At 39.5% G+C, this 22117-nt stretch overlaps 1 protein-coding gene across 1 annotated transcript; it reads right to left on the reverse strand.

The window, feature by feature from the left end:
• Nucleotides 1–17214: 17214 nt before the first annotated feature.
• nfkbiab (nuclear factor of kappa light polypeptide gene enhancer in B-cells inhibitor, alpha b) lies at nucleotides 17215–20331 on the reverse strand. The gene is made up of 6 exons (XM_020512643.2): nucleotides 19904–20331; nucleotides 19202–19310; nucleotides 18663–18873; nucleotides 18310–18398; nucleotides 17939–18187; nucleotides 17215–17735 (listed from the first exon to the last, which is right to left on the reverse strand). The coding sequence occupies exons 1-6, from the start codon at nucleotides 20167–20169 to the stop codon at nucleotides 17682–17684; spliced, it is 978 nt and encodes a 325-aa protein (XP_020368232.1). The 5' UTR covers nucleotides 20170–20331; the 3' UTR covers nucleotides 17215–17681.
• Nucleotides 20332–22117: the final 1786 nt, after the last annotated feature.

Here is a 22117-nt window from a genome sequence, read left to right on the forward strand (position 1 = left end):
TGTTGCCCATCCCTAATTGCCCAGATGTCAATTAAGAGTTAACCACATTGCTGTGGGTCTGGAGTCTCATGTAGGCCAGACCAGGTAAGGATGGCAGTTTCCCTAAAGGACACTAATGAACCAGTTTTGTGGTCATCAGTAGACTCTTAATTCAAGATTTTTATTGAATTCACATTCCACTATCTGCTGTGCTAGGATTCGAACACGAGTCCCCAGAACAGTACCTGGGTCTCTGGACTAACAGTCCAGTAATAATAACACTAGGCCCATCCCCTGTGCCATCTTTAAAACACAACTGCGCACCCAGACAAACACTGGCAGTCCACAACTGCCCTACTTGTTTCCTGTCAATTGTCCCAGACATGTCAGCCAGAGGAAAATTGGAACTCCATTTTGCTGACAGGAACCTGAATATCCAGGTGGACAGGGATGTGCCTGCACAGTCACTGCCCATGGAATGTGCCTTGAGATGGTCGTGCCTACTGTCCAAGATGCAGTGCCAGACGGGCAACTGCTGAGTTGGAGTGGTCAGGATACTTCTCTGACTTTCATGTCGGGAATTGTTGCTGTCTGGTTTCTATTCGGAGGTGGGAGAATGGAAACTTCATATCGATGAGGTGAGATGTTGTAATAATGGGATGTTAGTGCATGCTAATCAGCCTCTCTCCACTCACTTGCAAGAATCTTGTCTCACCATTTAACATTTGGTTGGAAAATGGAACTTTTTGCTTTTGATGACCAGGATCTTCTCCTGCCAATATTACACAATTCTCCCAATTTTATCACCAATTTCTAAGTCATCCACTGGATAAGAAGATTCACCCTTTTTTATACATTAACAAAGCCCAATCTATGCTAAAACACAAACCCTAAATCTCATGGATTCTAAGTTTCCACAATAATCTGTGTGCAGCAATTTATCAACTTTTTTTGAACTTTGAAATATACAAAACCCACTGGTTTCCTCTTGTACACCTTACTTCTTACATTCTCAAGAAACTCAAACATTTTTGTCACACACAATTTCCATTTCATAGATCTGAGTTGACTCTGTTGATCATATTACGATTTACTCAATGACCTGAGGGTTCAGGACATCATAAACTGTCATCTCTCATGTTATTTTAATAACCTCAGCACTATCCATTAAGGCGAATTAGTCAAAATCCCCAAGTAGTATAGAAATATCATTAGATGCTCCTTTATTCCTTCAGTGCAGCACCAGTGCAAAGGTTAGGATAAAAAGGCAATATTTACATATTTAAGAAGCATGCAGGATTACTGATCTTTTAGATTCCTTAAGCTTGCAAATTTGTCTGTATATTTTTAATATATTTTACTTTTCCACCTTTTCTCTAACAATTGTTAAATAAAATATATTTGGCAGTGTTTTAGGTTGCTTAATTTCTACATCTTTGTGAGTCATGTAGATGTGTGCCATGCAGCTTCAGGGCCAACTGTAAAGTTGTAATCTACATTCCCATTAATTTGCATGTATTTCAAGTTGTTTATACTAAAACATGTCACAATACAGAATTTATCCATCAGTAAATTACCTGCACTGAGATGTTCTGCTCTTTCCAAACTGCCAGTTCCATTACACTCTGACACAGGAAAAACAAATGCCAACAAATACAAAATTTTAGCATGAAACTCAGTTGTTCGAGCTTAAAAGGCAATGTACTGGGTCTTGGCCATAGTTGGGAAACCTTCTGCTGCACTGAATGACTGCAGTCATGTTGTGACTTAAAATCTCTTCATTCTTAGGCAGAATTTCAATAATAAGATTTGAGTTTCTTCTTGTGTGATTAGTAGAATAATTATCCAAGCTGACTATGTCTAATCTATAGTTCTCATTCCGAGAAAGACTTGAAATTACTTCTGAGTAATTTTGCACAGGAAATCAGTGTTTTTCACCAGAATCAATGGGTGCTACGTCATAATGTAAAGGTAATCATTTCAGTAGATAGTGGTTTCTTGAGCACTGTGTTGAGTTCCATTTTCAAAAATGAGAAATGGGACAGGACATGTTCCATTTCATTTAACAAAATAGAGAGACAAAGGAAATCTGGAGAAAGATGTGATGGTTTTTGTGGAGCTTCATCCCAAGCAGCTCTGTGATGCAGCATTCTGTGCTTTACGGTCTGTCCCTCAGGAGACAAACATCGACTGCACCTGGAGGACCATCAACTAGATGAAAAATGCTCTTTGGTCAGCCCAAATCTTGTTGGTTCTCCAGAGCAAGGAGTTGACCTTGACTGAATGCTGCAGACTGGCACATTCCAAGGTCCAGGACTACGTGCTGAGAGATGCACTAAAGCTTGAAATAGCTGGCACCAAGGCACAGTGTGGAAAGACCACAGTCTAAGGACTTTCTGCAGAAGTTAAATGGGGGTCTGTTCAGTTATCAAACCCTCCTGGTGCCTCAAACATATGTAAATATTGTCATGTACAAGTAAGAAATGCCTTTGATTTGTTTCCTGGATAGAGTCAAACTCCAATGTTTGTTTGTTTCTCCTTATGCTACAGTACAGAACCAAACCTCCTTAGTGACTGTATGTATAGAAAGATGTTTTTATGAATAAAGTATATTTTTGAAATAAAACAGGGGAAAAAAGCAGACAGAAAAAGAGAATATTAAGTTGAATAATGAAAACAAGGTTAATTCATTTTATGAGATGATTTCAAACACAAAAGATCATTTCATTCATTTCTCTTGGTAATTCTAAATGTTCCTTTAGATTAAGGATCTTCAAGTACACAGCATTTAAATGATAACTGTGTAGGTGCCCAGGTTAACGGTTTCAGCACTGGGTGACACTCTGCAGATTCCATATATAGTAAAACAGAGGACTGAATTTTCCCAGTCCCTGAGCAATGTGGGCAATGCTGAGTCAATTGTGAAAATATAGCAAGATTTGAAAAACACGATTCTCAAGATTGAGAAATAAAATTCTGGTTTTTTTACCCAGGCTTTTAACAGTGAGATGAGAATCTCTCTGATGAGCAGCAAGAGACCTATTTGCATGTATTTCCATCTCATTATTTCTTATTCTCGCCTCATTTGTATGCAGTTTGCTATTCTCCCACCTGATGGAGAGAAACTGGATGGTGACAATTTGTGGGTAACCTGGCAGATCCAGCTTGCTGCTTGCTCCTCTGGACCTCTACCTTGATCAGCAATTGCCAATACCACAGGGCACTCTCCATCATCAGTCTCTTGCACATCCTCGTGAACCCCACCATGTTTGTGTTCGACATGCACTAGTTGTAGCACAGCATCCGGCATGTGAACTGCTTGTAGTGACCCACAATGTCAAATACAAATCCTGGTCACAAGGAATTTTGACTGTATCATTGGTCATTACAGAGTAATCACAGTCATCTCTGTGAAGCAGAAGTCATCACAGGGGATCTTAAAAGTGTTCACTTGCAGTTCAAGACAATGCAAAGTCTCATAGGCTGCAGAAGTGCTGGTTTCATGTCAGCTGGAACTATAAGTATTTGCTAACATGCTCTTAAATGCAAAGCTTCCTTACTTCGATGGTGTGGGATGGGAGGTGGGCTTGTTGCTGGTGGATGGAGGCAGCGTTTCAGTAATCCTATCACATCTACAATCTCTTACTGTATTTGTGGATTATGGCTTGTGCTGCATACATCAGAATATGATCCATTAGGTCAAAAGTCGATGTACAGGATTTCTACAGCCCCCAAGTTGGAATCCTGCATGTCCCACTTCATCAAGAACAATGCTAAATTGTCATTTGAGTGTCATGTAAATGCTGTTTAATCGCATTACTAAGGACCTTTCAATTCTGATATTCCCTACACAGGTTCACTAGAACCGTGATTAATGGATTCAACAACATCAGGACTTATCTTCACTGTGGCCATGGTGCAATGAAGGCACAGAAAAATTGAGGAAAAAGCAATGCATCGGCAATTCGACCAGCAGCAACCTCTTACAGTTGCCGAGCAGCCTCCACATGAAGAAGTCACAGCTGAAGATCCCTCTGGATGCAGAGGAGGTATGACAGGCCCAGAGTCTACCTCCTCAATGCCATTTTCTCCAGATCAGCCAGGCTCATTGTCACTAGAACTGCGATATCTCATGACACTGTGTCATCTGCTGGAGCAGGCTTGGTGGCCTGAAGGATTGAGTGGCCATCCTATCCTGGTGGCTGTCAAGGTAGCAGCTGCATTAAGTTTTTCTGCAACTGGCTGTTTCCAAAGGTCCTGTGGGAACCTTTCTCATTTCTCAATGCACAATTGTTGTTAGTCTTGGAATTTGTGCCAGATCAGTTACTAGTGGTGTACCTCAAGGATCTGTTTTGGGGCCACTGCTGTTTGTCATTTTTATAAATGACCTGGATGAGGGCGTAGAAGGATGGTTTAGTAAATTTACGGATGACACCAATGTCGGTGGAGTTGTGGATAGTGCGGAAGGATGTTGCAGGTTACAGAGGGACATAGATAAGCTGCAGGGCTGGGCTGAGAGGTGGCAAATGGAGTTTAATGCGGAAAAGTGTGAGGTGATTCACTTTGGAAGGAGTAACAGGAATACAGAGTACTGGGCTAATGGTAAGATTCTTGGTAGTGTGGATGAGCAGAGAGATCTTGGTGTCCATGTGCATAGATCACTGAAAGTTGCCACCCAGGTTGATAGCATTGTTAAGAAGGCGTACGGTATGTTAGGTTTTATTGGTAGAGGGATTGAGTTTCGGAGCCATGAGGTCATGTTGCAGCTGTACAAAACTCTGGTGCGGCCGCACTTGGAGTATTGCGTACAGTTCTGGTCACCGCATTATAGGAAGGATGTGGAAGCATTGGAAAGGGTGCAGAGGAGATTTACCAGGATGTTGCCTGGTATGGAGGGAAGGTCTTATGAGGAAAGGCTGAGGGTCTTGAGGCTGTTTTCATTAGAGAAAAGAAGGTTAAGAGGTGACTTGATAGAGACATACAAGATGATCAGAGGATTAGATAGGGTGGACAGTGGGAGCCTTTTTCCTCGGATGGTGATGGCTAGCACGAGGGGACATAGCTTTAAATTGAGGGGTGATAGATATAGGACAGATGTCAGAGGTAGGTTCTTTACTCAGAGAGTAGTAAGGGTATGGAATGCCCTGCCTGCAAAAGTAGTAGACTCGCCAACTTTAAGGGCATTTAAATGGTCATTGGATAAACATATGGATGACAATGGAATAGTTTAGGTTAGATGGGCTTCAGATTGGTTTCACAGGTCGGCGCAACATCGAGGGCCGAAGGGCCTGTACTGCGCTGTAATGTTCTATGTTCTATGTTCTATGTTCTATCACATTGCTTCATCTCATGTCCCAAGGTCAGTACTGCAGCCCAGGCAGTAGGCTTTGCCACCATAGCTAGCTTTTCTTGGTGCAAAGTCCTATATACTGTGCACATGTCGCTTTGAAAGCACGTTATCATTACACAAAAGACTTCATCAACAGACAAGAATTCCATTTCTTCAATGTAAAAATCACTTGTCATTAGCAGTAATATATCCAAGAACTCTGCACATGTACCCTGGGAGCTGTCATGATGCCTACATTCTTAAGAACACTTGTGTTCCTGCTTCATCTCAAGCACTGGATGCCCTGTATGGATGGTTACTGGGAGACAAGAGCTACCCTCTGTAACTATGGCTGATGATTCAATTACACGATCCCCTGATGGAAGTTGAGTGTAGATGGAATGAAGCCCAGTTTTCCGCCATAGCAGACATGGAACTGACAATAGGCCTCCTGAAGCTGAGGTTCCAATGCTTGGATTGGCCTAGGGACAACTTGAGCATACATTAAACAGTGTCCACTGCGTAATCCCAGCCAGCTGGACCCTGCACAACTGGAGCACGCAAAGAAGGGACATGATAGATGCTGAAGTGTTGGGAGAATGGCAGCAGTCTTCCAAGGAAGACGATGAGGTTGTAGGCAGGATGAAACAGTGGTGCAGTGTCGGGCACAATAAGCTGCACAGGACTTCATTGATACCCAGTTCCAATAGGTACGAGCTGGGTAAAGTGACCAGACATTGGCTGTAAATCTGTTGCTGATCAGAAGGCAAGCAAAGCGTATTGTTCGGAGAAGCAAGTGCACTTTTTGTTTTATTTGTTTTATCTTACTTTTCCAGTTGTTGAATAGAAGTTAATATTTTCAAGTTTTTCAAGGTTTTTTACAATGTAATGCTCCCATATTGAACAATATTGATTGATAAGGAAAGAGTAGCATTCCATCAGACAGGATTCAAACATGGTCTGGTGCTAAGGATGGGTAGCTAGTGTAGCTTAATTCTTGTAGCTGCAATTACAATGACTGTTGATCAGACAGGTGATGTTGTAACACGACAACACATTTGCAAATGTGAACTTCTATTTCCAATGAAGAGTCTGTTTTGTGACCTATGTTCCCTATGTTCTTTTCAATTTCCCTCCTATAATATGGACTGTGAAGGACCATTCTTCTGGGCAGCAATTGATCTGGTGCATAGCTGATCTTTAAACACGGCTGTATGGGCAGAGACCCTAGAAAATCCAGGCAGCAGCGGATACTTTTACCATTGGTGAGCAAAAGATAACAAGAGAGCGGTGCCATGGAAATATGATGCATACATAATAAGCCGAGCAGCGGACAATTGCAAGAGATAACTTGAAGGAGCTCATGGAGAGAAGTCCTCCAGCAACTCCCTGAAATTGACAGTTAGACCGTTTGTGGCAATATTCAGCCCTTATTCAACAAATTTACTGTATGAGCAAAGACATTCTGGCTAAAATGAGACACCCCAGGTGCCAGTACAATACTGGCAAGTGGAATTTGGCAAAAATAATCCTACTGAAAAGTGATTGCCTGTGAGAATCTCCATTTGGTTCAATAATGTGCTTTAAGAAAGAGAATCTGTCATTCTTTACTTGGTCTGGCCTACCTGTGACTCCAGACCAACAATGTGGATGGCTCTTAACTGTCCACTGAAATGGTCTAGCAAGCCACTCTGTCACATTGAACCACTAAAGTTAAAAAGCACTGTGGGTGAACTTACACTATATGGACTGTTGTACTTCACAAGGAGAATCACTGCTTTCTGAAAAACACATAGGGATCAGCAATAAATGCCGGTTTTGTCAGTGAGGCTCACATTCCAAGACTGAATAAAAGAAGGTCAGTTAGCTTCATTATAAATATTTGATACCTTTGAAAATCAGTGTATCTGTGGGCCTAACAAGAATGCTTAATTCCCTTTTATTTACTTGCCATGTTCCAATAAAAGGGAAATAAGTGCTTGGTGGCAAATTTTCAGTTTCACAAGTTAGGGATTTTGTGTTGCATGCTTCACTGAATGGAAATTACCTAAGTTATTATTGCCTACAAGGAAATGTAGTCTGAAAAATTCCAGAAATGTATTTCTTCTTTTACTTCAGAGAAGAGAGATTGTAAAGGAGTGAAGAGAGTTGGATACCTAAGTGTTAGAACATAAAAAAAATCTAAAAGGTTAGTGGTATGTTGCAATTCTTCAGTTGCATGCTGCTTTGGCCAGACTCCATTGTGTTCAGAGCATTGTGTTCAGTTTTTGTTGCCACACCTCAGGAAGGACTTATTAACTTTGAAAAGGATACTGCCCAGATTCACCAGAAAAATACTAAGATGTGAAAATTTGAATAGTGATGACAAATCAGAAGGCTAGACTTTCATTCCCTTGAATTTTTTTAGATGATTATGGAGTGACGTGTTTAAAATTATGAAAGGATTTGATCATTATTTCCTTTGGTTGGAGAAGACAGTAAAAGGGAGTACAATCTTAAAATGAAAGTAGACTATTCAGGAGTGTAAACCAAAATGCATTTTCTCACAAAGATTATGGAAATTTGGAATTCTCTTCTCCAAAATAGTACGGGTATTGAGTCAACTGAAATTTTCAAAACAGAGATTGACAGATTTTAATTTGTTGAAGCATCCAGAGATATAAATCAAAGATATAAATGGAGTTGAGGTATAAATTCACCATGATTTAATTAAAAGGGAGTTCAAATCTGAGGGGCTGAATAGCCTGTCCTGTTCCAGTGTTTTGCTAAAAATGTTGAAATCCAGTCAGGTGAATGATAAAACACCATGTACATAGCATCAATCCCATTTTTTAAATGGTGCACAATATTAATTGCCTTTTTGTGACTGATCAACTGCACAATGCATGCAGTCACTCGTAAAACTATAGTCAAAGCTGCAATTAAAATCCTAAAACAAATGAGACCATATTCAATTTTGCAAGTATCAGATAGGTTTCTGGTCCTTCACAAAATACGCTATACTTCTGAGCGGTTATCTGTGCAAAGTACTGAATCATAGAATTGTTGCAGTGCAGTGGAGGCTATTCAGCTCATTGTGTCTGCACCAGTTCTCTGACCATTGTAACTTAATGCCAATCTCATGCCTTTTCCCTGTAACCTTGCACATTGATTCTATTTAAATAATCATCTAATGTCCACTTCAATTAAATTTGCCTTCAACACACTTCCAGGTAATGCATTCCAGGTCCTAACTACTCTCCAACTTCAGAAAGTTTTTTCTCACCTGGAATTTGCTTCTTTTGCAAAACATTTTAAAACTGTGCTCTTTGTTTCTCCATCCTTTTCCAAGTGGGAACATTTTCTCCCTATCTACTCTGTCCAGACTCCACATGAATTTGAAAACTTTTAGCAAATCCCTCCTCAACCTTCTCACCAAGAAAAGACAGTCCCAACTTCTTCAATCTATTCCCATAACTAAAGTTTCTCATCCCTGGAACTATTCTTGTAAATCTCTTCTGCATTCTCTCCAACGTGTTCACATCCCTACTGTAGTGTGACATCCAGAACTGTACATCATATTCCAGTATACAACAGCCTGTGTAAGGTCAGCATAACATCCCTGTTCCTGTACTCTATACCCCTAATAATGAAACTTGATGCTTTATTAGACACATCTGTCTACCTGTACTACAAACCTGTAATGATTTATGCTGCACAAATGTACTCAGGTCTTCCTGTTCCTCACACCCTTTAAAAGAAAACCTTTTGTTTTATACTGTCTCTCCATGTTCTTTGTGTCAAAGTGTACATTGTCACACTTTGAACTTCATTTACCATTTCATCAACGTGTCAATGTCTTTTGGAAATTTTGCAATATCCTCCTCATGATTTATAATTCTCCCAAGTTTTGTGTCATCTGAAAACTTCGAAACTGTCCCCTGCAAAGCAAGATCTAGGTCCTTATCTATATCAGGAAAAGCAATAGTCCCAATATTGACCACTAGGAAACTCCACTACAAACCTTATTCCAGCTCAAAACAAAACCGTTAATAACCATAAATAACCATACTCTCAGTTTCCTAATACTCAGCCAATTTTGTAACCATGTTTCTACTATCCCTTTTATTTGATGATCTATAACTTTGTTTACAAGTCTTTTGTGTGATACTGCATTGAATACGTTTTGGAAGTACATGTACACCACACCAACAGCCTTGCCCTCTTCAATCTTCTCCGTTAACTCTTCAAATAAATCCAGCAAGTTAGATATGATATCTCCCAAACCATTCCATGCTGACTTTTTTTAAATAACCTTCATGCGACTATTTTACGGGCAGTACAGTGGTTAGCACTGCTGCCTCGCAGCACCAGGGAGCTGGGTTCAATTTCACTCTTAGGCGACTGCCTGTGCGGAGTTTGCATATTCTGCCCGTGTCTGTGTGGGTTTCCTCCAGGTACTGTGGTTCCTCCCACAGTCAAATTAGATGGATTGGCCACTCTAACTTGCCCAAAGTGACTGGGGATTTGCAGCTTAGGTGGGTTAGCCATAGGAAATGCAGGGTTAAAATGGGAAGGGGGGTGTGGGTCTGGGTCAGTTGCTTTTCGGAGGGTCAGTGTGGACTCGATGGGTTGAAAGGCCTGCTTCCATGCTGTAGTGATTCCATTATTTCTTAATATTTACTCATCACCTCAGTTAAACTGTTCAAACACTAAGTACTTTTATTTTCTTTGTACACAGGATGTGGTGTCACTGGCTAGGCCACTGTTTATAACCCCTCCCCAATTGCTTTTGAGGTTTTGGGGGTGATCTTCCTCTTGAGCCACCTCAGTCTTTGGGGTATACCCACAACGCTATGAGAAGATTTTGACCCAGCAACACTGAAACAACAGATATATAGTTCCAGGCTAGGATGGTGTGTGGCTTGGAGGGGATCTTACAAGTGGCAGTGTTTCCATGCAGTGTTTCTACTATCCTTGTCCTTCTAGTTGGGAGAGAGTGTGGATTTGGAAGGTGCTGTTGGAGAAGTCTTGGTGAGTTACTGCGGTGCATCTTGTAGATGGCATAATGCTCTTACGATGCTTTAGTGGTAGAAGGAGTGAATATTGAAAGTAGAGGACGAGGTACTAATTAAGTGGTCTGGTTTGTCCTGGATGATATCAGGCTCCTTGAGTGTTTCTGGAGCTGCACTCATCCAGAGAAGTGGAGTGCATTCCATCTCACTTCTGATTTGTTTCTTGTAGATTCTGGAAAGGGACTGGATGTGGGGTAGGGGAGGGGGATGGTGGTTACTTGCCACAGAATTCCTCATCTCTGATCTGCTTTTGTCACCAGTATTGGCTGGTCTAGTTCGGTTTCTGGTCAATGGAAATCTCCAGATTTTGGTAACGGAGTTTCAGTGATGGTAATGCCATTAAGCATCAAGGGGAGATAGTTAGATTCACTCTTATTTTAGATGGTCATTGCCTGGCATTTGTGTGGCATGACTGTTACTTTCCATTTGTGAGCCCAAGCCTGGATATTGTCCAGGTTTTTGCTGTATCTGGATGTGGCTGTTTCAGTATCTGAAGAGTCATAAATGGTGAGGCACATTGTGCAATCATCATTGAACATCCCCACTTTATAGACCTTATGATAGAAGCAAGTTCATTAATGAGGCAATTAAAAATGGTTAGGCCTACGACACTACCCTGAGGAATTCCTACAGAGATGTCCTGGAGCTAAAATGATTAACCTCCAAGAATCATAACTGTCTTCCTTTGTGCCAGATATGTCAACAGTGATCAGTAGTTTCCCATGATCACATTAATCTGAGTTTTGCTAGGGCTCTTTCATGCCATACTTGGTCAAATTCTGCCTTGTTGCCCAGATCCACCAATTTCACCTCACAGGAGTTTAACTCTTGCCAATGTCTGAATCAAGGTTGTAAAGAGTTTAGGAACTGAGTGGCAGTAGCAGAATCCAAAATGAGCTTTAGTGAAGAGGTTATTGCTGAGCAAGTACTACTTAGTAGTACTGTCGATGAAGCTTTCCATCACAACAGATAATCGAAAGTGGACTGATATGGCAGTGATTGACTGGATTGGATTTGTCCTGTTTTTCCTGCACAAGAATACTTAGGCAGTTTTCCATATTCTTGAGTAAATGCCAGTGTTGTAACATCACTAGAACAAATGGCTAGGGTCACAGCCAGTTCTGGAGAACAATCCTCCAGTACTATTTCCAAAACATTGTCAGGTTCCATAGTCTTTGCAGTACCCAAAGTCTTTTACCATTTCCCAGTATCATGGAGTGAATCATATTTACTGAAGGCTGGCATCTGTGATGCATGGGTCCTCAGCAAGAGGTCATTTACTCACACGGGTACAGAGAAGGAAGTGGAGTCATAAGGTGCATCGCACTAACTTGCTCTCCCTTACTTCTCAAGGCATGTATTAAGCCTGACACCAGCAAGCATTTGGTTTTAGCTAAACTTGTCCTTTGACTGAAGTTGAGAGGAAAATTGGTTGAAAATAAACAATGAAGAATGAACAAGAAAATGTAGTTATTAGTTTCCAGCTCACAAACCTAATCTCAGCTTTCAAATAACAGTTACCACTGTTCTTATGTTTCATGATGTCACTTGGGCCCTTTCATTAGATTACAGCCTTGTAACTCTCTCAAGGTATCCTTTATTCTCCATAGGAACCACAGAATGATTCTGTGAACCATTATAAAAGACCTCATTATATACTGTGTGAATCAGAAAATGCCCTAATTTTGTGTTATGGATGTCATCATTCACTATTATACTCTCTTGGAAATGTCACTGCGGCATTGCTTCCAGCTGATAACAGTGATCACCTTATATTATTTCATTTCAGCCACAACTCCACAGAAAGATTATTAGTCATTTTGATTTTTTAATAAGAAGTAGGAGGTTTTTTTTCTGGATATTTTTACTGCTCTGAACTACCCACTTCTAATGGGTCGAATGGCCTATTTCCACACTGTAGGGATTCTATGATTCTAAAGCATACTTCCTTCATTTCCTGAGCCATTAAACTGATTATCCTGCAGCTAACTTGAACTCAAATATTCTTTTCACTTCTCTTTGAATTCTGGCCCGATTTCTTCATCTCTGCCTATAGTTACAGCCTTCCAAAATTACTTTCTTATTTGTTATTGTGTTTCCATCTGTTGTTCTTTCTCTGTCCCTTTTCCTTACTTTGCTTTTTCTAGTTTCGTGTGAATTTTCACAAGTTTAAGAATAATTTGCTTTTTTATATATGTGTGACTTCCATGTGTAAATGCTCTATAAATATAAATATATGATACTAACCCACAGTGTCAAGGAACACCACAAGGAAGATCTATATTGAGTTAACCAATTTAATTCGGGTGGCAATGAGAAGTTCTAATTGGCCTCAGTGTGCCTGGAGTTAGTGGAACATTAAAAGGATACAAAAGGGAAGTAAAACTGAATAGCAACATGTGGGATTAAGGAAATGATGGAATCAATTAACAAGGGACTATTTGTTAGGGTGTTATTAATGCAAAAGATCACAAAAATGGACTTTCGATGTAAAGTTAGAAATCTGACGTTGGCTTAATTCCTGGGTCATAACCTTGCCGAACACAACATCAGTGCAGTGAGGCTATTTTCAAACCAAGATTACGTAATTGGTTTGATTAAGTTTGACACCCAATCAGCAGTGCTGGGAACAGGCTGAAGGTGTGACATAGTAGCCAAGGCCCTTTGAAAAGCCGAGTGGGGACTATTGTTCCCACTCCCATTAATGTTTGAAAATCCAGATCATTCCATGGTGAAAAACTTGATTAATGGGAGTCTTTCTGTTATATTCTGTTAAACATATTAATTTTAATTATTATTAAACAAGTAGATTTGCGTTATACAGTAGATAACTATAAGGACCCTCCACAGATGGTAACTCAGTAATGGCAACTACATATCATGGTTACTCACCGCCAGTATAAAAGCACCTGAGTTGCTGTGGATGGCTCTGTGATTACTACATCAATATCGGCCTGCTCTACTTTGACACTTCTTGAAATAAAAGAGATACTTTTCTCAACATCTCCCAAGGCAACAGAATTGTAGCTTTAAACCATCAAACACCATTTGCAAATCGGTGACTTAACTTTAAACTGTAAAAATTACAATAGGTTGTAAGAAAATGTACTCGCAGCTGATGGACTAATTTTTTCTGTATGGTTTTAAAAATAACATCCAGATAGCATCCTTGTTTCCTTCGTGTAATTCCTGTACTTTATCTCCTGTACATGAATTCTAACTGCTCTCTGTCATAAAGAAATCTGGTCACTAGGTTAGCTGGAGTAAGGTTCCAAAAGATTTCACTTTTAACATTAATCTCTGCTCAGTCAAGATAATAGAAAGTCCATTATTTTACTGACTTTTCAAGGCAGGGACCAGTGAAGTCTGACTGTTGAAGATGGTTTGAGCAAAAGATTATATCTTGATCTTTAACATCTGAAAAAAAGCTGCTAAACAGAGCAAAGACATTTGAGGTCAGCTAGAAGAAACTGGCAAATGAATGGCTGGATTAATAGAGTAAAAAGCTGAGAGGTGGGTTTTGCATTGGCACCATTCATTAAGGAGGAGAACTAGTTCCAATAGAGCCTTTAACAGAGTGAAACATCACATGGTACTTTACAGGTGAATTATCAAACCAAATTAAACATTGGTCACTGAAGGAAATAACCAAAAACATGGTCAAAGAGATATGTTTTAAGAAATGTCTTGATGGAGGAGCAAGAGAATGACAGGAGAGAGTTTTAGGAGGAAATTACTCAGCATGGGGCCTAAGCTGCTATAGGTACAACCATAAATAGTAGATAAATTGAAGTCAGGGATGAGCTAGAGGTCATACTTGGAGGAGGATTGCTAGACTGCAGGAGGTTATAGAAATAGAGAGGGGCAAAGACATGGGAGGGGATGTGAAAATAAGGGTAAGAATTTTTAACTCAAAATGCTAACCAAGAAACCAAGTAAATAGATGAATGGAATTTGGAGCAAGATAAGGCACTGGCAGCAATATTTTAGATGACTAAATGGTTATGGACTTGAGAAGATGGGATGTTGGATGGGCGGACATTGGATTAATCAGTTCTTGAGATAACAAGGGTAAGGATGATGGCTTCAGCAAATGAGCTGAGGAAAGGGGAAATTCTAGTGACATTAGGAAGTGGGAACAAGTCTAAACAATGGCCTGGACAAGTGGTCAGAAATACTTCCCAGGATCAAATACGAGATGTAAGTTATGAACTTTCTGGTTTAGCTTCAAGCATTTCCAAGAGAGAAAGCTGGAATTGATTGATAACTAACACAGTTAATGACAGGGACTGAAGATGGCGACTTAGATCTTCTCGTTAGTTGGAGAAAATTTCTGCTTGTCCAGACTGTATGTCAAAAATGAGTCTGACAAATTAGAAAGAGCAGAGAGCTGAGAGAGGTGGTGCTGAATTAGAACTGGGTGTCATCAGAGTACAAATGGCAACTGATGCTGTGTTTTCAGATGATGGCATAATGCAAATGAAAAATAGTTGGGAGACAGCAGACGCAACAGTGCAAGAGCAAGAAGAAAACCATTGATGGTAATTCTCTAGTTATGACCGGATAGAAAAGAATGGAACCAGCTGAGTTCAGTCCCACCCTGCTGGACAGCAAACAAGTAAGTTTTAAAATTGTGTAAATTGAAGGTATTTACTATTAACCAGTATCAAAACATTAGCTTTCTCTCTCTCCATGGATGCTGTCTCTCACACTGTCATCTCCAGCATTTGTTGTTTTTATGTAATCACATTTGTCTTAATAAGACTGTCTACATGAAGCATTGTCTGACCAGTTTCTAAAACTAACTACAGTCTGGTTGCATCGAAGACCTGAACTTGCATTTGCTACATTGTAACCCAGGCTTAGACATTATAATAATTAAAAACAACCATCACCTTCCATATGTTGTGACTTGATCGAAATACGTTTTCTCAAGATGTTCATTCCTAATGTAATCACAAATTAAAATCTTAAATTTTTGAATAGGATTGTTGAAATGCCAGCTACGTTTTAAAAATGTGACTTATAAAATGTCAGATTTCAAGTGCAGAAAAAAGTACATTGCCTCTCAATGTTTTAGCCAAATAATTGTTAAATGAACCTGCCTAATGGTATCTTTCAGTGTGAAACCTTCCAGATGAAGGAACTATACTTAAAATTTAAATATGTCTCTTTTCAAGGTACTGACAGACAAATTGTGCATTTCCAGCACTTTCAATTAATGATTTGGGTTCAGTTATGACAAACTGTATTTGGGCAAGAACATCTTATTTCCTTCTTATCCCCAATACTTTAAAAATAATTTGTGACCTGTATTCCTAATTATTACTCACACACAAAGGGTTATAAAGTCTGGCTTCTGAAATGTCATACATAATTTCCACAATGGGAAAGGAGCAAGCAACCAATCTCTAGCTTTTAGGCAATTCACAAAGTCATCCCAGAATGATTCTACCTTATCTAATTTATGCTGCACCATCTGAGCATGACAAATAAAAATGATGCCATATGAGAAACTACAAATGCAAAATTGCGACATGACCAGTGTGTTGCAACAGCAACTGGAGTTAAGACACTCCGGTTATAAAGTTCATGTTTCATTATCTGTAGAGCTCTTCCCAATGGAAGAAATGCACTCTCATTTTGATTGGATAGTGCTTCATCTATGAAATTACTCGGTACAAGCAGTGAGTTGGAATTATTATATAAGACCACAGAAGGATTTGGACAAGTTAGGAGAGTGGGCAAAGAAGTGGTTGATGGAGTACAACGTGGGAAAGTGTGAGGTCATGCACTTTGGTAAGAAGAATAAAAGCATGGACTATTTTCTAAATGGGGAGAAAATGCAGAAGTCTGAAATGCAAAGAGACTTGGGAGTTCTAGTGCAGGATTCTCTCAAGGTATACTTGCAGGTTGAGTCAGTAGTCAGGAAGGCAAATGCAACTTTGGCATTTACTTAGAGAGGACTTGAATATAAAAGCAGGGATGTACTTCTGAGGATCAATAAGGCTCTGGTCAGGCCACATTTGGAATATTGTGTGCAGTTTTGGGCCCATATCTCAAGAAGGATGTATTGGCCCCTGAGTGGGCTCAGATGAGGTCCATGAGAATGGTCCCAGGAATGAAAAGCTTAACATATGAGGAATGATAGAGTTTAGAAGGATGAGGGAGGATCTAATTGAAACTTACAGAATACTGAATATGGCCTGAACAGAGTGAATGTTGGGAAGACGTTTCCATTGGTAGGAGATTCTGGAACCTGAGGGCACAGCCTTAGAGTAAAAGGAACACCTTTTAGATCAGAGATAAGGAGAAACTTCTTCAGCCAGGATGGTGAATCTATGGACTTCGCTGCCACAGAAAGCTGTGGAGGTCACATCATTGAGTACATTTAAGACAGATATAGATAGGTTCTTGATTGTCAAGGGGATTAAGGGTTACGGGGAGAAAGGAGAATGGAGTTGAGAAACTCATCAGCCATGATTGATTGGTGGAGCAGACTCGATGGGCTGAATGGCCTAACTTCTGCTCCTCTGTCTTATGGTCACATGAAACAGAACTACTCAAGTTCAAAATAAAAATTTTATGTGCCAGTCCTTTTAGATGTTTGTTTTTTAGTTCTCCTGTACAAACTGGCTACTTGGAATATTCTGTACAGTGACTATTCAGGCATAGATAAGTTTTCACTCAACCAAATAACAATGTCCTTGTTTTGAGTCTTTAAGAAGTTTCCATAATTCTTCACAACAATTTTTAGCTATCTTGTATTACAGAAATATCTTGAGCCATAAGTTAGGAATTCTGTGTATTGTCACAGTTGTAATCACAGATACTCAAAATATACAAGTGTAATTTCAATTCCATAATCTTTATTTGACAAAAATAAATATCTGAGGGATGTACAAATATTGTCTTGTTCTTTTATGGGTAAAAAAATCTGTACAATAATTACAGTATTTTACACATTTACAATTTTTACATAATACAAATATGCACAAGAACTTAAATGTTGAAAAAATTTTTCAACCAGTTATAATAATTGAAAACAGTGCATACAAAGGTATCACTTGCACAATAGTATATAATTTACAACTAATATTTGTAGCACTGCATTCTCCACTTCTGAAAAGGTTTTTTTCATTTATATTACAAATTATTTAGAACATCAGACCGTGCCACCCAACTGTGTGACTTAGAAATCTTAGTGTATGTCACTGAAGTTTTTCATCAAACCAAATGGTTGGGTAACCATACTTTAATATGCATATCTAGTTCTTTTTAGATGACTTGAAATACAGCAGTGCACAAAGAAACCATCTTCAACACCTGAGTGGGCGTCCTCCGATTGCACAGTCATCATAAGAGAAAGGTATCTGGGGAAATAATGAATTACACATTAGCAACAATATCAGTGACAAACATCTTTATACTGATACCTCAGATTATAGAAATAATTTATCAAGATGATGGTTTTTATTCTACAAGACATGTTTATGTAGAGGTGAACAATCAATTACTGTAAATCTAATCTTTAAGCATTTCAGTGGGTATAATAGTTTATTTCCAGCACACTCACCTCATGGTCAGGAGTTTCGGATTCCCATATCTTTTCTTCATCCCACATCATGCATAGAGCTGGATCTGTCACATGGATAAGTTCTGTCTGTATCCTCGAATTCTCTCTTCCCAAGGTCAGATGATACGGTGTACAGCCATTGTATGTGAGCACATTGGGGTCTGCTCCACACTGCAGCAAAAGTGACACCATTTCAGCATCCTGCTCCTCCACTGCAAGATGGAGAGCTGTCCGACCACTTGATGGCTCCTGTGCAGAAAACAAACCTTACAGTTACTACACACCATGAAAGTGAATGCCAGAAAATAATTGTTTAATTTGCCATCAATTGAGAGATTATCATTATTTAGGAAGTTAAAACGTTAATATACCTGAGCGTTAATATCAGCTCCAATCTGAATTAGATAGACCACCATCTTGTGAAGTCTGTTTTTGACTGCCAGCTGCAAACATGTAAGGCCTAAAATGGGAAAATGAAAAAGTCTCAGATATGTGCAATAATAAATATTCATTGTCCAATATATTATTATTAGTGATTTACATTACAGCTTTAATTTGCATATTTGTCTAAAAAGAGTAGCTAGTCACAACAGTGCAGCTACAGCAATTGCTTTTAAAGAAATTAGACGTTATATTTAATACTAATTTAACATTTTGAAAATGTATAATTTATTTTAAAGAATGGAATTCGTATTTGAACTGCACATATAAAAGGCAAATGTACCATTGTAATTCTTGCTGTCCAAAAGTTCTCGGGTATGGTGTCTCGTTAGGAAATCGCTGATGGTCTTCACGCACAAGAACAAATTCATCTCACAAGCGATGTGTAAAGCTGAGTTTCCATTAATGTCCCTCGGTCCCAGATCTCCTCCAACCCACAACAAAGCACGTAGCACATCAGGCTGCTGCGTGATCACTGCCAGATGCAAAGGAGTCTGAACAAAACAGAACAAAAGAATTCCAGTGGGAATACTGCAAGGTAAACCATGGAAACGCACAATACGAAGGAAAACTGCAACGTTATTTACGCTCCGCGCCAGTACCCACAGCATTTATTAATATGGTGGGGACTTTCCAATGCAAACAGGAACCACCTATTTAGCTGCTTCTGGCAGAACAATATATTCTCATAAGATCATAATTAATCTAGCACAGTCCCCAATTTATTAAATACAAAATAGTAATGTCAGCATTATGCATAAAACTTCTGTTAATATTAATATCATTCCCAAATATTTGTATTAATCAGTTGAAAATATTTACCTGTTTCAGGTTATTCTGACGGTGAAGGTACTGATCGCCAGACTGGGTATTGGCGAGGATTTGGGATACGATTTCATTGGCTGTATGGATGATCGCCAAATGCAGAAATCTAAAAGGAGGAAAATGTCATGTTAAAACTTGCTACACTGGGGAAACTCTGCACAGCAGCTCAGCACTAAAGACTGGAACTCTCCAGGATTGCGCAAGGTCGGGTTTTTTGGGTACTTTCCACAGTTAAATATTTATCAGACAACCACTAGCTGGCTGCCTGCCAGGGACTTTCCAGCGTCAAACAGGAACTGTACCGCCCAGCGCAGTTACTGCTAGAACATCATGTTCTCAAAAAGCCTTTCAGCAGATTCCATACCCTCAATAGAGATTAGTTTATTAAAAAACTTTAAATCAATTTTCATTTGAAAAATAATTACAATGAAACTTTTCTATTAAATATTATATTTGCATACTGGACATTGTCTTGACTCGACATTTTACTGGTAGGGTTCTGCAAATTTTCAGCGGTTGGTAAATTGCTGTTTTAGAGACGTTATTAGTTCTTCCAGCTTCACTTTCTCCAATCGGGGGGTTCTGGGACAACATGCATTGTTTAGTTTCTGTATACCCAACCACCACCCCCACCCCCCCCCCCCCCCCCCCCCCCCAAGACCCTTACTCTATTTAAATAAAGGCCTCCAAGTCACTTACGTATCTCCATCCTCCGAGATGAAATCTTTCCAATACTGGGTTGGCTCCGGTTTGTCGTCCAGGCTCAGCTCCTGGATCTCCCGTAGAACCTCCTCGTCCTTCTCATTCATTGAGCCGATGCCGCTGTCACACCGCTCCTCCCAAAGCGGAGCCTGTTTGCCGACTCCAGGGTGCAACGAGCCGCCCGAATAATCTAGTTTCCCATTGCCTTTGCTGCGATTATCCAAGCTGTCAGCACGGTTATTAAATATGGTAGGATCGGCCATGACTTTTGCACAGTAAGAAGTGTCCCAGTGAAGTAGACAAGCAAAAAAAAAACTCAACCCGAACAGGCAACAGATAAAAAACGCTGCTAAATTCACCAACTACTTCCTCTGTCACGTCTCAGAACTGTAAACGTTACTCTGCGCGACAACATTTATAAACTCCAGTTCGGGGCTTTTTCTGGGCGGAGTTTTTCATGTCTCCGCCTCCAAGCTCCAGTTGTCTTTTTGGCTGGGAAATTCCAAAGCAGTTTATGTGCTCAATTAGAAAAAGAACGCAGTGTACCGAATGGAACAAGGAGGGAAAATCCCTTAATGGGCCGCAATTCAAAAATACACAGGGCATCCCAGAAGGAAGAACTCAGCTACACATTAATTACATTTAAGGGTCCGTTCTCATAACTATTAGCGTGAAGTTTGTCTACGATGCAGATTATTCTGCATCATCTTTTTTTATTGGTTTACGTTTGCTGAAGCCCTTCCGGTTTCTTTTCTGTTGAATTTTGAAGTAGGTGGAAATTTCGGAAGCTGTGTGAAAATATTAAAGAAAGTCCCATTCGTTGCTGTATGTACTGTGTGCACGGGAACATCCCAGCCAAAAAGAAAATGGCAGGGGTGTGTGTGGTATTTGGCACTCAAGGTTATGCATTCTGTTAATCATCCCCAAATCAGTACCCTGGAAAGTTTACATGGGAGGGGGGAATTTAAGCGAGGGTGGATTTGAAACAAGATGACCTTTGATTTTCTATTTAATGAGTTTTAGGGTGAGGAGCAGGGGGAGTACATTAAAACGTTTGCACCAAGCCAATTCATTACCGTCTGGCAATTGCACAGCTCATGCTTTGCAAATTGCTAAATACGTGCAACATTCAGACGGTGGATTAAAATAACTTTTCATTAATTTTCTCAAAACAGGTTCCAATATTTTGCTCACTTAAACCTCCAGTGTAATACATCTAAGCAATTTAGACTATCAAAAGAAAACTTAGATTGCAATAATTTGCTTCCCAATTTCCAGTGTAATACATCTAAGCAATTTAGACTATCAAAAGAAAACTTAGATTGCAATAATTTGCTTCCTCACAATTTGTTCTTTCGGTAAATTTTATTTAATGTTGCCAAATAATTTTAGCAAATGCATTAAAACAGAAGCATGCAAATGGTTAAAGAGACAAAGTACCTTGTCATCAGTCTTTATTTTCTTATTGCCACAGCAAGGGGTATTACTCTATCAAAATACAGTTGAAGACCATGACAAACTCTTGTTTGTGTAGTAATATAAAATTTACAATCAATTTGAAATGCATCTCCCAAGAAATAAAAACTTTCCCATCATGAAATTTGCACAGTCTGTACTCAAAGAACATGCAAAGGGAAATACAAAACATAGTTCTTCAACAATTAAGATCAGACTAATGAAATGTTTGTTTTCAGCATTCCGTTCTAAAACTGTGAACATTTTGCTGCCTCCCAAATCATATCCGTCTTTCCCACAATTCCATTTTTGTGACTCTCTCATGTGCCCTGCTGCATCACAGAAACAGATTTTATCAAAGTCACAAATTACATTCTACATAATTATGACAGTGGTTCACTAATTCTCCTCAACATTTTCAATGTGATTGTGGCCTTTAACATGATTGTTATTGTTCAGTTGGCCAGAAGTGGTCTTGCTCTGTTCTAGTCTTACCAATCCAGTTGTAAGCAGCAAATCTGCTGCAGTGGCTTCCCTTCTTGTCAACCGATCTTTAGGTTGAAAGTCTTTGTCAGTCTCCCCTCCAATTTCCATTCACATTTCCTTACCAACATGAGCAGAAATTATGATGTCAGATTTCATAAGTATTCTGACAATACTCACCTCTACTTTCTCCAGGCTTTTATTATCTCTGTATTGTTAGACTGCTTGTTAAATGCCCAATCCTGGGTAAACTCAATTTCTCAAATTAAACGT

Source organism: Rhincodon typus, chromosome 8 (assembly GCF_021869965.1).
Source record: "Rhincodon typus isolate 14 chromosome 8, sRhiTyp1.1, whole genome shotgun sequence".
Lineage (NCBI taxonomy): Eukaryota > Metazoa > Chordata > Chondrichthyes > Orectolobiformes > Rhincodontidae > Rhincodon > Rhincodon typus.

Excerpts from the sequence above, each read along its gene's own strand:
- nfkbiab (XM_020512643.2), bottom strand. The coding sequence starts at position 20,169 with ATGGCCGATCCTACCATATTTAATAACCGTGCTGACAGCTTGGATAAT. Across the intron at positions 19,311-19,903 it reads ATCTCGGAGGATGGAGATAC|ATTTCTGCATTTGGCGATCA; the intron begins GTAAGTGACTTG and ends TCCTCCTTTTAG. Across the intron at positions 18,874-19,201 it reads GTCAGAATAACCTGAAACAG|ACTCCTTTGCATCTGGCAGT; the intron begins GTAAATATTTTC and ends TGTTTTGTTCAG.